General features: G+C 42.2%; 1 protein-coding gene across 1 annotated transcript in view; it reads right to left on the bottom strand.

The window, feature by feature from the left end:
• LOC124484375 (paired box protein Pax-5-like) overlaps positions 1-12,714 on the bottom strand; it is a 32,616-nt gene extending 19,902 nt beyond the window's left edge. The window contains exons 1-2 of the mRNA XM_047045275.1: positions 12,473-12,714; positions 456-621 (exon numbers count right to left, since the gene is read on the bottom strand). Coding sequence (XP_046901231.1) covers positions 456-621; positions 12,473-12,512 — 206 coding nt within the window. The 5' untranslated portion in view covers positions 12,513-12,714. The remainder of the gene's footprint in view (positions 1-455; positions 622-12,472) is intronic.
• Positions 12,715-14,169: the final 1,455 nt, after the last annotated feature.

The raw sequence follows: 14,169 nt of genomic DNA, 5'->3' as shown, positions 1-14,169 counted from the left end.
TGTCTTTTTTTGTGCAAAAATATGGTGCCACTGTCATTTTGATGCAAATTCTAAAGGTGATGAATCTTTTCCCTTTGTGTCTTTTTCTCCTTGTAGGGAACAAACAGGGATTTACCCTCAACATAGAGAGAGAGAAAGACAAAATGAGAGTTAGAGAGAAAGAAAACATAAGTAAGAGAGTGAGCAAGAGAGAGAGAGAACGGTGAGGCAGAGAGTGGTACATCTTGGGGCATGTGAGGGCACATCTTGTGCTTCCTGAGGAAATGGATGAATTGTGTGTGTGTGTAAATGTGTGTGTCACAGTGACACAGTTACACCTGCTTTGAACTCTAATGATGCTGTACACTAGTCTGTGTGTAGAAATGAAGAGCGAAAACTCTCTCCACTTATAAAACTGTGCCTTCTGCTCGTTGGCGGGGATTGTGTCAGTGTGTATGCATGTGTGCATGTCTCACCGTCCCAAGATCTTGCTGACACAGCCGTGACTCACTCGTAGCTGGCGGGAAATGTCGCAGGGGCGGACCCCTTGGTGAGCAAGCTCTACAATTCGCTGGCGAACCACGTCTGGGAGGGGCCTGCCATTCACAAACACACCCCCTAACTGGTTCACACCTCCATGTCCTAAATGAGAGGGATTAGAAAAAAGAGATGTTATGAGAGGGGGATTTTGGACAGTTGAAATGGATTGTACATTCGAGATCCACCAGAGCAAAGCTGAAGACTCCCGTTGCCTCTCAGAACCTTGCTCCTAACTCTGCCCCTCCTTCAACACCTCCTCTTCACCCTACCCCTCCTTGAACACCTCCTCTTCACCGTACCCCTCCTTAAACACCTCCTCTTCACCCTACCCCTCCTTGAACACCTCCTTTTCACCGTACCCCTCCTTGAACACCTCCTCTTCACCCTACCCCTCCTTGAACACCTCCTCCTGACTCCAACCCTCCTTCAACACCTCTTCTTCACTTTAACCCCCCTTGAGCACCACCTCCTAGCCCAACTCCTCCTTGAACAATCCTACCCAGCCCTACCCCTCTTGGAACATCTCTTTCTTAGAACATCTTTTCATACATGGCTTTAGAGACACTGGGACCTTTCAGAGATGCAGGTTTGGTTATGCATCCATACGCCTGCCTCTGATTCTCTCTCTCTTTCTCTCTCTCTCACTCAAACACACACACACACACACACACATGTATTTAACTCTGACCCTGGTATTTGACCTTAGTTAATGAATCTTTCCTCACCACACTCCTAGAGGAGGCTGTGTCTCTAGTGGTTCCTACACATTCACGCACACACCCATACACTGTACGTCAAGACTGGCTTGTCTTTACCCTGTCACACCATATTCAATTAAGCATTCACAGCTCTCTATTTCTAATTTGTCTGTTTCTCTTTCTCTCTATTCTGTCTCTGGCTCTCTCCTCTGTGTATCTCCTTACCCTCTCCCTGACAGAAGGGTGAATCAGCCACAATATTCTCTTTACCCACAGGCTTTTTTATTAACATGGTGATTGTGTCTGTAGGGGCATGACGCGCAACACAAACACAAAAAGAGAGAGAGAGATTAATCCTAGCTCTGGGGGTAATATATTTTAAACACATATATCTAACAACACAACATGGAGGATGAACCTGTCCCCATGTCCTGTCCTCCAGTTCAAACACATACTCTCACACATGCACACAAGCACACACCCACACAAGTACACAAGTGAATAAACACTCTCACACATGTACACACGCACACAAACATCCTCTCACATAAGTACACACACAAGCATAAACAAAAATGGACATCACTACATTGCTGTGGAAACCAAGATGTTACAGTGCTAAACTGAGTTGGGGAATTTTAAGAATAAAGCAAGATGAACCCTCACCAATGCTAGGGATGTCCTTACTGCTAAGGATGCCCTTTATTAAAACCCTAAACATGAATGAATGACCCAGGACTGTACGCTGGGAGAGAACATAACTGTCCCCCCATCTGATGGTCTGGCTGTTGGACTTGGCAGTGAGATCACCAGTTCCCAACACAGACACATATTCACCAACAGATCATCTGTGATAAAAGTCTCACTCTCTCTACTTTATAAAATATTGAATTGAAGTGTGAACATGCACACACACAACATGCACACATACACACTGATTATTTCCCCCTGTAAAGCCCACTTGTAAAGGAAGACACCCTTCATCCACAGGTTTGTCTAGGCGCAACCTAAACTATTTCTCTCTCTCCATCTCTCTCTCTCTCTCCCTCTCTCTCCCTCTCTCTCTCTCTCTCTCTCTCTCTCTTTCTCTCCCTCTCTCTCTCTACTCAATCTCTCTGTAGTTGTAGATATAGAGGTGCATGCTTGCCCCTATACTATTACTTGACTTCGTTTCCTGCCTGCTCCGTAGAATAAAAACTGTTTGTTGTCGAACCGTTTATACAACCGGAGCGGTGCTCGCCATACGAGTATAGAGAAAAGGCGGACGGCGCTCTCTCGCTCTTTACAGATAAGAGTAAATCGAATAGTTCTTTTCACCCTTTGCTATCTAGGCCAGCGCCTGAAATACGCCTTGCTTTGTAAAGAGACGAAGAGAAATGACTTGTGACCTACAAAAAAAACAGCAGATAACTATTTATACACTTATCTGTGTATTTACTTTTGGCATTAGTTGTTTAACGCTACAGCCTAGTCATTCTTGACTAAGGATTATTCGTTTAGAATTTCCCAATTTATTAAAGACTACTACATTAAACACTGGCTTAGGACATATCAAGCTTTCACTACAAACTTTAACCACGTAATTCATTTTTTAGGCTAATCAAAACACTTTCTTTTGTCTTCCTTTTCAAAACTGAAAACACAAAATGTATTACAAATGTATGCAAAACTATCCTAGGGGTCAGATTTGTCTGGAGTGAGGCTATTATTTGTCTCTGTGCTGTTTGTCTCTGTTTGGTTTTATTTAGGCTATTCATTTATTAGATATGACTAAAAAGACTAGCTTCTCCTTTAACTTTGATTGATTCAGTGGTTCTCTCCGGGAGAAAAATAGATAAAGAGAAATGTATTCATGCTCCACCATCCAGAAAATAGGGTCCATTAGCTCTCTCTCTCTCTCTCTCTCTCTCCATCGCACATCTACTGCCGCGTCACGGCCTAACGATTCAAAAATAAGGCAAATGAAAACTAGCAGCAACCGTTACCCGACCCCTCTCTTTGAGCGCAGTTACGGGATACAGAAATTACCTTTTGGGGAAAACGTTTGGAAAGTTATTGGAGAGAATACCGATGAGGCAGGTCGGCTTGAGTAAACAATGTACAAATCTTTGAGATGCGCTTGTCAGGCATTTTGAAAGTTGGATTCATTCGACAGAAACAAAAAACGTGTCTCTCTTGTGCATTCTCTTGGTGAGAGACAGAGGGTTGGAATGTTGATTACCGTAAAAAAAATGCTCAGTGTTTGTTAGGAAATGGGTTATGTGCCGATGGTAGGCTACCCAGTAGGCTATTGTCCACCAAAAAAAACAGCTGCGTTCTGATTAGGCCTATTTCATATTTTATTCCCAATGTCCCATTTCTGATGTAGCTTTTGTGTCGTAGAAAATACTTTGGTTTGCCTAGAGCAGAGGCTACGTGTGAAGACTTGATCATGCTTTTAATTTTTACTGAAATAACAGCCTTTAAAAAAGTTTAAGCTGATTCAAATAAAATGGTGTGTATGAGACGCTTTAAATGTGTTTTGACATTATACATACACGTATTTCACATAAATACAATGTCTTCCTCGTTGGATTTTTCAGTTTTACTTTTTAAATCCGGCAGGGTTATTAGGCTACAACCACATTTTACGATTTCTGAAATCTAGGAAGTGTGCTTTTTGTAGCCAAATAGCCCTACTGCTCCAAAAATGACCAACATATCCTATTTATATGATTTTGAGTAAAAGTCAACTATCATGATATAGATATTAATTAATTAAATTCCTTCATTGGCTAAATAAACGATTAAACCCAATAGCCTGATTTCATTCATTTGATTCTTTGAAAAACGTACACACAAACATTTCCTCTCCCTCACAGATAAACAGATCAGTTTTCAGACAAGCATAGACCTTAAACGTAGGCTACACTAACAGCCATAAAGTTTAAGCTTCACAGTAAATTCGCTCCCTCCCTCGCCACCTTTGACATTTGTGTGAAATCATTTTAAAGCATCCCCGGGCCCTGAAGTATCTTTAGCGTCGCCACTGTCGAGCTCCAGATAATTTAGCGGCTGGAAAGAAACGGTCTGGTGGTTCAAAAGCCGGAATGGATAGGAAACGTGATTCGTTCTAGCTTTTGAAATGTGTCCGTTTAATCTAGCGTTTAACGTGGCGTGAGAATGACTGTCATTCCACATAACGGAGTGTGAGGGGACAAGTCTTCTCCGGGATCCCTCGGTAAACCTGGTAATCACGCTGCAATACCCGCGGGTATTATTTGGTATTAGCGCAACGGCAATAGCTAGACATGATAGGCTATGCAGCCAGGCTTTATTGTTAAATAATAATAAGGTAACAGATGACTAATGGTCTACATATTCTGATTTCATGGAAGGATTCGATTTGTTTTATTTATTTATTTTGCATAAGTTAGGCTATTTCACTACTGAAGTTACAAAATATTGATGGTCATCCAACACATTATTAACGTATTCGTGTTGTCAGTAGGCTTATCATCATTAATATGACCATCGTTAACACTGCAACTGAAAAGGCAAATCTGAACATGTAGCAATTTTTCATCTTAATTGTGTATCTCTGGCGGACCTATGGGTATCTATTTGGGCAGATGAGGCAAATTAATTCAAAAGAAGATCGGTTTTCAGTTATCAAGAATAAAACAAGGGCATGCAATATGAGGGTCAGAAAGGGCAAGAGACAGAGAGAGACAAGTGAGGAAGGGGGGGGGGGGGGGGGGGAAACGTGACCTGATGCGCTGTTGCCCGCCATGTCACGATTGAGTGACCATGTTTTACAGTCCTTTTCTCTGTCTCATTTTCTTTTTTTTCAGTGCATGACAAAACATGCCTTATAAGCGCGTATGAGCACCCTCACATTTCCCCGGTCTAGCGCTAATGTGCCAGTGTGTCCGTGTAACCAGGTTAACCTTATTGGTAGGGGTTTGAGGCTTCATAACAATGGGTGAAGTTCAGCTTTTAGTCATGCTTTGTAACCTCGCTGGCTGCTTGCTCGCCCCCTCACCTTTCCATCCCCACCATCCCTCCACCACCACCCTTCATTTCCCCTAAAGATACAACAGGGATATCGCTTGCCCCGGTAGACTACTATCCAGATATTATCACCAAACCAAATCCACTAGGCCTATGCAGCACTGATACATGACCATGCAATTGTATTTCCTTCAACCAAGCAACGTAAAAGATTTACATTTCTGGAATTGCTGATGTAGACCATAGTCTGTTATGTTTTTAGAGTTTGTGTGAAAGTATTTAAGTATTAAAAGTCTTAAGTCAACGTGACAAAATGGTCTGGAGATGACATGTAGGTTGCCGAAAGCGTTACTTACTGTGCATTGCCGCGAACGGGTCGTGCTTACAGTGAATCTCCATCTGTAAGGTCTCGCGTGGGGAGATGGAGGCCCCTACGGTACGTGCGTCTTCACGACGTTACCGGGTCCTCGTATTTTGCACGCAATAGAGTTACAAAAATACTAAAAAGGTCCTTCCAAGAAGTTTTGTCTTTTGTGAAATGTTTTTGTTCAGTTGATGAAAGTGAAAAAACTTTGAAACGGTAAAAAAATCAGGAAATTTAACTAGTCACAAAACTTGGGTTAGGGTTAACCATAGGCACACACAATAATAATAATATTATTAATAATAATAATAATAATAAAGGTAACACATTTGACTGATAATGAAAGGACGTGGAACAGACTACAACCAAACATTAAATCGATTTCTTCATTGAGACTTTAAGGTCACCGAGCTTGGGAAGATGGGGAGAAATATCACATTTGCATAAATATCAACGGGCTTGACTCCCTTAGTGGATCAAGAGAACTCATCTCTCTTTTTTTTAAAGCTACAATAATTTAAGAATAATTAAAAAAAATAAGAGGTCAAAAACTGAATCAATTAGGAACGTGGGTAGCCCAAATCTCTTGGTGACGGAATCTCTTGCTTCTCGGTCCGTTGGCCGTGTGACCCCTGAACTGTGACTGAACCGGTAAGGCAGGAGCTGTGCCTGCCCCTGATCCACCTAACCGGTAGACTCTAAACTCTAACACCGTGTCCGATTTGAACTAAGCGCCGTTGAAATCCCCCATATGTCTGTTTGGGTAAAATATTCGCTCCAAATCCAAGATGTCCGGTTTTCCTGTTTATTCAGCGTTGAACATTTATCTCGGTACTCCAGGCACTGGAGAAAACGACGCGTCCTCAGTCCTCTCTCTTGCTGGTAGACTCCGTCAACGTTGCCATGGCTTCCATAGGAGCGCATCGGAGCAAAACGAGAGCGCACATCTGAGGGGCTCAAACCGGAAAGTTTATCAAACGACAGAAAAGAAAAATAAATGATAAACGGAACCTGATGTTAAGGTTTTCAGAAGAACTTGAGAATTGTTGTCCCGTTGTGAAAAAGAGCAGATCTGGGTTTGTGTGTTAGAGGTTCGTTGCACTTTACGCACACACCCAAATAGAATCCCAGAGATGCGTGTTAGTACTGGAATGCCTTGTAACAAACAGAAAAACAATCCCGTTACATGTACCGGTATGTATCTTCACGTTACTGCTCCCTCAGTGAGAGCTTTAGTTACAGCAAGACGCTGCCTCCCTGTGGGTCCAGTCACAGCGCGAGCGATCACAGTTGCGCACGCTGCGTTTCAGGACCAGCTCTCGTGTGGACAGCGCCCGCGCGCAAGCCCCTTGGACCTACTACACACGTCCGCGCGCTGGTGTCACTCATACCCAAGCCTGCCAATCACGGCCCAGGCATTGCTATTCGTCACCACCAACCCCTGATATCATCTGGTGAGGAGGAAAGTGATTGGTTGGTCCAAATCCTGCGGGCGAATGACGCGCCGTCCGAATTGCTAGTTGACAAATAGGATGGCTTGTGTGGCGACACTGGATTTGGGACTCAATGATTATATGTTTAATTTCAATTACCAAGGTAAAACACCTATTGCATTTATATCCATTTACACACAATTTATTCATGTCAATATTAAACGGCTAATTAATTGAGAATTATTGAAAAGAGGCTTAGTTGCAGTTAGGCCTTAAAATTGAACCTTGCCCTTGAATTGAAAGGTGTCCCCTCTCTGACCACTCCACTTAACGACTAACGAACATGAAAACGAAAAACATCAAGTCACTGCATTTCAATAAGTTAAACGTCCCAATAAATGATTTCTGTACGTTTCATTTATTTCTACTGAAAAGGGAAACATTCGATTGGGACGGATTCTACCAACAGCTCGCAGACATGGAGCCAGAACAGTGTTTTTGAGAGCGCAAGACTTATCCAATCCTGGATTATCATTCCTATAACTCGGAGGTAGATAGCTATGAAACATGCATCTGCACTCATTACTTAATTGATTGTGTATCCCAAACGGTGCCGTTTTTAATCAAATGCAACTGGCCAGCATCATATTCAACACACCAAAATGAGAGAGATTCAATACTTACTTGTCCCACGTGAGTTAGGAGGGCATAACTCGGCTTCACCTCTGAAATATTAACTACACAAATAGCCTACAGCGTCAACCAAATTAAATAGTGTTATTTTTCCCTCTTCCTCTTCTCGACGTTTAATCATTTTGTCTGTGATGTGAATCCGTCAGACTGCACAGGCTTTTCCTTCAACACGTTTTAGGTTTAATGCATAAAATAATCTCCCTACAATCGAATATGCCATCTTGACACCGATGAAAATTCAACTAGGCTGGTAAAACTGTTTTTGTAAACTGGTACAATCAACAGACGATATGTTACTAACACAAACAATGCATCAGACCAACACAAACTGTTATTTATGTCAACAGTTTTTAAACAAGGCTAGGTTATTTCAAACTGAAACGGACGAAGATTGAACAAAAGGGTTTGGCTACAATAGCGCTAAACACTAAGGGAGAAACATCAAAAATAATCATCGAGGCCTATAATAAACCTAAATTAAAGACTATAACATTAATTTAATTTGTCATCCTGTATACAAAAAAAAACACTTGATTTATTATTTTGACAGGGTTTACTGATGTAGATGACAATAGCCTAGTTCACAATTTTTGTTGTCACCAAACATGATCTGAGAATAATCAATATTTTGCTTAAAACACACACAAGTATTTAACTATGCAGGAGAAGTCTACAGGCTCCAAGCTGACTGGTGTTGGGATCGGCTCTGCTCTGAAGGCTGTTTCCTGCGGGGACCACGAGAGGGCGAGCACATTTGGGGTCCTTGAAAGTCCAACTCACGCACGCACACCTACAGATACGCACACAAACACTTGTCCAATACTCAGACCACATTGGTCGGCATTCGACTGAAGATGCGTCTTTCTCTGATAGATTTCAATATTTTAAAAAGCCAAAGGCAGGAACCAACATCATGTCAGTTGTTGATAGGATAAACCTATTTAACATATTTTAAAAACATGATATTTTTGTTGTGGGGCTTTTAACGACTCTAAATAACGTAGCAAACACATCAGTAGGCTAACGACGTTAATCGGCTGCATTCTGCAACATTCAACACTTGCGCTTCTTTTAATCCACTGATTGTCAGAGATCAAACACTAGATTTCAAGCATTCACCCTAATCCTCATTCTTATTTCAAACATTTTATTGACATGAATTGCTTTGCAAATAAACAACTAGGCCAAAAGGAGAACAGAGGGAGAAGAACAGGTAGACGAAAGTGAAAATAGGCCTAACGCAACTAGAGTTTTACAGTCCAATAGACTGGACGTAGGCTGCAATCCTCTTTTGAAATGTTTTAGTTGGATGCTATACATTGAGATTTATATGGTTATTTGTTTGACGATATAGGCCACAGAGGAACAAGGAAAGAACAGAATATAGCAAATCATGATAAACAAAGGAAAACACATGATTAATCCTGTCATTATTTTAATTTGGCCTATATTTCAAAACATTATTAGGCTATGGTTGGCATGTTCAAATTTCAGCAGCTTTGATACTAACTTAAATTACAGGGCCAAATAGTTCAGGATGAATTCGAAGTCAGAATGAAATTGTTTTTATTGGATTCTATCAATGTTCCTGTTTTTTCATCGTTGGTTTCACTGCTTTGCCAAGTTGCTTTAAAGATATAGCCTTCCTTCTGCCAGAAAAAATACCGTCCTTATCCCGCTCTTGCCGATTAGCAAATTAAATGCATAAGCAATTAAAAACGCCAAACACAATCAATCATGTATACAAATTGTTGTTGCTTTAGGCTGGGAAATTTGGAGAAAACTTCCATCAGGGCGCGCGACGAGTTTAATCCGGGGTTCTAACCCATTACCATATTTCATTACCTCTGCAATGTTTCCCGCGTGTCGGAAAGGGGGGTGGGGGGGTGCATAAAAAGCATTTTCTGAGAATTTGGTTGAGACGTGATAATCATTTGGAGGCAAATTTGGAGGCAACGTTGTTGTTTGGGTTTTGCCTCCCTTTACCTCTCTTAAATGCAGGCTTTTGCGTGCGTGAGCCTCGAACGAAAAAGCAATGAAAAATTAATAGCGCACGACATAACTCCACGAGCTCGTTGATTACACGCCCGTTGACTGTACACATAATGAGAAAGGCCCATCTCTTCTTAAGTTGGCATTCGTTTGTGAAATAAAAAGTCATAGCTAATAAATAAAGTGAGCTATTGACTGGAGAGCGAGTCTCTTAACAGTGTAAAATAAAAAAAGAACTGGTAAAGAATCAAACTAATTTCTTACTTTATTTTAATTGGTCGGTTTGCTCAATTATATAGCTGATCAGTAACGTGAAGCTGCGACCTTTCAGGACCAAAAGGCTAGGCCAAAACACCCAACTAGACGAAAAGGATCCACCTTGGGACTCCCCAAACGTGGGGCTATCTTACCCATGACCATACCCAACCGTCAGACATGACCCCTTTGCCAATAGGCTATACTGTTGCTTATATCGGCAAAAGAGGTTCACAATCTGCATCCTTTACACTTCTCTCGATCTGACGATGTGTATCTGGGTCACCGCCCCCACCGGAGAGACTACCTGCGTCCCCTTCAAATCAGTGAGATGGCGTCGTAAAACGATCAGGAATGAACGTGCACGGGCAGTACACAATTATATGAAAAAGTCACTGGTCAGCCTGTCACACTGTATAATCACACACGCGCGCAGCGACTACCAGGGGGTCCTGTCTATCAATGAACTGGAGCGGTCAGGGGAGTCCTTGACTGACAGTGGCTTCTGTACGCAACTTGGCCTCTGAACTTGTAAATGTAACCGGAACTTGCAACCTTCAGGAGACGTAAAGCGCACCCGGAGGACGCTGGTTGTGAACGGAAGTGCCAATGACTGGAATTATACACTAAAACAAGTCCCATTTTGATCTAGCTGTTTCTTCTCTTTTTTTCTCTAGTAGTCTATTCCTTTGCATCCCGAACACGTCCGTATTTAAAAGTAGGAGGAAGTCGTCTGAAGGAAAACCATGACATAGAAACGACAACAAGGGAGGTCGTTTATTGATCTCCAGTCCAGCCCGGTCAAAAGGTTATAGCCTACCATTCAACACTCGAGGAGACAAATCCTTAATTGGCTATTTCCTAGTTCTCTCTGCTGAACAACACTCCCGAAACGCAGGGCTAGACAGGAGAATATAGGACACGACAAGTAGGCTATAGCATCCTCCAGGCAAACGGCCAATCACATATATTGTGGAAGTTGAAATAGGCCACGTTTAGCCATTCAAATGTTTAGTTTTTAGATTTTGCTTTCTAACTTGATGGGGTACGATGTTAAATTAAAGCATCAACTCTGTGTTAAACAATAGTAAACCTGCAGAATGACGTAGGCCATCAACATATGAACATGGAAGGTTAACTAGCCTAAGGAACTCGGTACGCCATTGCTCATATAATCCTGTTTGTCATTTTTCTACAGTATAATCCAGCCCAATCAAATACATCCAACACTTGTCAAAATGCTAGAGAAATAATTTGGATGCCCACAGGTTATAAATGACAAACGACGTTTTATCAATGGCGCCGCAGCGGGCACCGTTATGAAATGATTGGATGCCCGTTGGGTGCCATAGGAGGGTCGATGTGCTGCTGTAGTTCTGTACAAACACCCCGCTGCTTTTATGAATATACGAGCATAAAGACAAGGGATGACCTGTTGCATAGAAACATGGAGACTGCAGCACTGACACTCAGCTATGCGTCTTTAATCCTTTAGTCAAACACATGGGTACACAACAGGGAAAGGAAAGTGAAGGAAAAAAGAAAACTGACAGTCGTGATCACTGCCGCTTGTACAGTAGGCCTACAGTAGGCCTACAGGCTTCATGCCTGCACATCACATCTTTGAAACAGAATATTAGAAATATTGCTTGTGGGCTAACTGTTTTTCATTTTATTGATTGGTAATTTGTAATAATTTAATAGAAAATGAGACTTTTTCAGATGAACATATCATACAGTTCAGATCATCATCTGTTCCGTTGAATGAAATACTTTTGTATCGTGTGTCTGTGTGCATGTACTAAACCTACGTGCGTCTACCTTAGGTGATCAAAATCAGTGACCAACATATTGCACAGCTGAAGCAAAAAGCTACACGGCCATAATCAAACAGTCCCCTTAAAACCTTGAAGTTCATGAACTACACACTTTATACATCCGTGGACGTATGATCTATAGAGTCTGACACATGTCCCATGCATAATATGGCTATACTGCAAAAGCTACCTGAGCTCGGTCCAGATGGGATCGATAGCGCGGCCTTCTGTGTCATGTCGAGGCCTACTGTAGACACACATGCCAACACAGGATCTAGTTTCTATTCCAACAAGTCCCTTAAGAAATAAACACTAATAATAAACGTTACGATAACGTTTACTAATGATGCTAGTTCAACGACAGCAGAAAGACAGTCTTTATAAAGGTCATTGCCTAAATTCATGAAAAGGCAGTAGGACCTTTAAACCTTGGCCGGGTTTCCCAGATTCGTTAAGAAGCTTTTAACGCTAAGAGCTTCTCAACGAATCTGGTAAACCCGGCCCTTGACTATATACCCACATAGGCCTACCCACATATAAAACCAAGTTAAATAGCCTAAAATAACTTCCAAACATTAACACCAGGATTAGAAGAAACAAAGACAACCCCGCCTCTATAGAAACAGAAACCACAAAGACGGCCATGTGTTTTAATATTAAAAGAACTCCCCTCAACCGCAAATGTAATAAGAGAGCCAGCGGCCCTACCTGCTCTCCCCAGCGTGTGTGAAGGACTATCCTGCTCCATACTGCACTGGGAGGAGCTGGCGAACGGGATGGATGGAAGAGAAAAAAAGGAAAGAACAAAAAACTTTTTTCAGCCCCCCTCACCCTCACTCCCACACACACTTTTTTTCTTCTTCTCCCTCTTTTTTTTCCCTACAGTACTTTTTGGCGAGTTGTAGGTTGAAATAATTCGACCCTTCCGCTCCCTATTGCGTGACTGCAAGTGTTCAGTGAGCTGCGACTAAACGCTTTAGGTGGAAAAAGGGCTTCGGGGGAAGCGTGAAATGATCACGCCGGGTAAAAGAGCCGCGCTCTCAATGTGCGCTCATGTCCGCTGTTTTTTTCTTCACGCACGCACACACACACGCACACACAAACACACTCACACACACACACACTTGACTCCCCACCCACCCCCTGCAGGGGCGCGGTCCTTGCTCGCGCATCTGTCGCAGAGTTCCACTTAACCAAACTTTTGCCCCCCTCTTCACACACGCACGTACTCTCTTTCTTTCCACCCTCTCTCTGCAATATTTTCAATCAGCTCAATCCATGCAACATCATGTGCTATTTAGAACATGGAACAGCAATGGAAACATAGGTTAATGGTTTGAAGCGGTTCAGATCCAAACGTCCTCCAACAAACCATACAATTCATGTGGACAGAGATATCCAACAGTGTGTGTGCAAAGCGAGGAGGTTGCATAGAGGTCTGCACATCTCCCAAAGTGTGCATGGCGAGGGCTGCTTTCCAACTTCTTCATCCACCTGTTGCGCGCGCGGACACCTTTTACGCATGGCTGTGTTTTGAGACGCATGAGTGCTCCGTGCCATACATTGCATCGATTTTCATATAGTATGTTTTCAAATGCAATTAATGCTATTGACCCCGTGTATCGGTATATCTAGAGAAACTGTCCAGGACGCGATACGGCTCCAAAGTTTGCGCTATGGAGAGACCTTAGCCTATGAATGGCGCGGGAGAGGTGAAATGGAAAACATAAGACTGGCGGGTCCCAGGGTTCACGCGCGACATCTAGACAATTGAGTGCGGAACAAAGCACGAGACAGAGACCCCATTTTCCTCGGCTTGTAGTCTCGCGCTGTTCCCCAACGACCCTGACCTTCGCTCACAACCAGAGGTCGTCGAAAACAAAAAACACAACATAACACAAATAATGACAGTTTTTCTTCATTCATTCAACATGGACATTGTTAAGTCATAATGGAACTAAATATATGAAGTTTTGACATGCTAGCAGTTTGCCACATCGTGGAGCTGCTTTTGAACATAATTTGCCAATGCATATGGAAACTATAGCTGTATAATTGAACGTGGGGACCAAATCTTACAAAGATACATACTGGTAAATATGAACGAGACATTGTTTGTTTTCAGTATTTTTGTTGTTGCTAATATTTCGAGGGATAGCCTATATATTGGGGCAAAACTATCGTAAATGCACCCACATTTCAGCAGCAGGGTTTGTCCAAAACATAAAAAGAATCTTAAAAGTCAGATCTTCGAGAAACGTCATAAATAAATTAAGCTCATTATATTTGCATATTCATTCACTTATTCGGTTATTTAGGCTGTTATATTGCATTAGTCTAATAACTTACAGCTTTGTCTTGTACAAACAGGGTTAAAAAGTAAATCTCTAGTAGGCCTAGGCCTA

This window comes from Hypomesus transpacificus, chromosome 22 (assembly GCF_021917145.1).
Source record: "Hypomesus transpacificus isolate Combined female chromosome 22, fHypTra1, whole genome shotgun sequence".
Lineage (NCBI taxonomy): Eukaryota > Metazoa > Chordata > Actinopteri > Osmeriformes > Osmeridae > Hypomesus > Hypomesus transpacificus.
The sequence above is the reverse complement of the archived record's forward strand: the minus strand, read 5'-3'. Positions and strand labels throughout refer to the sequence as shown.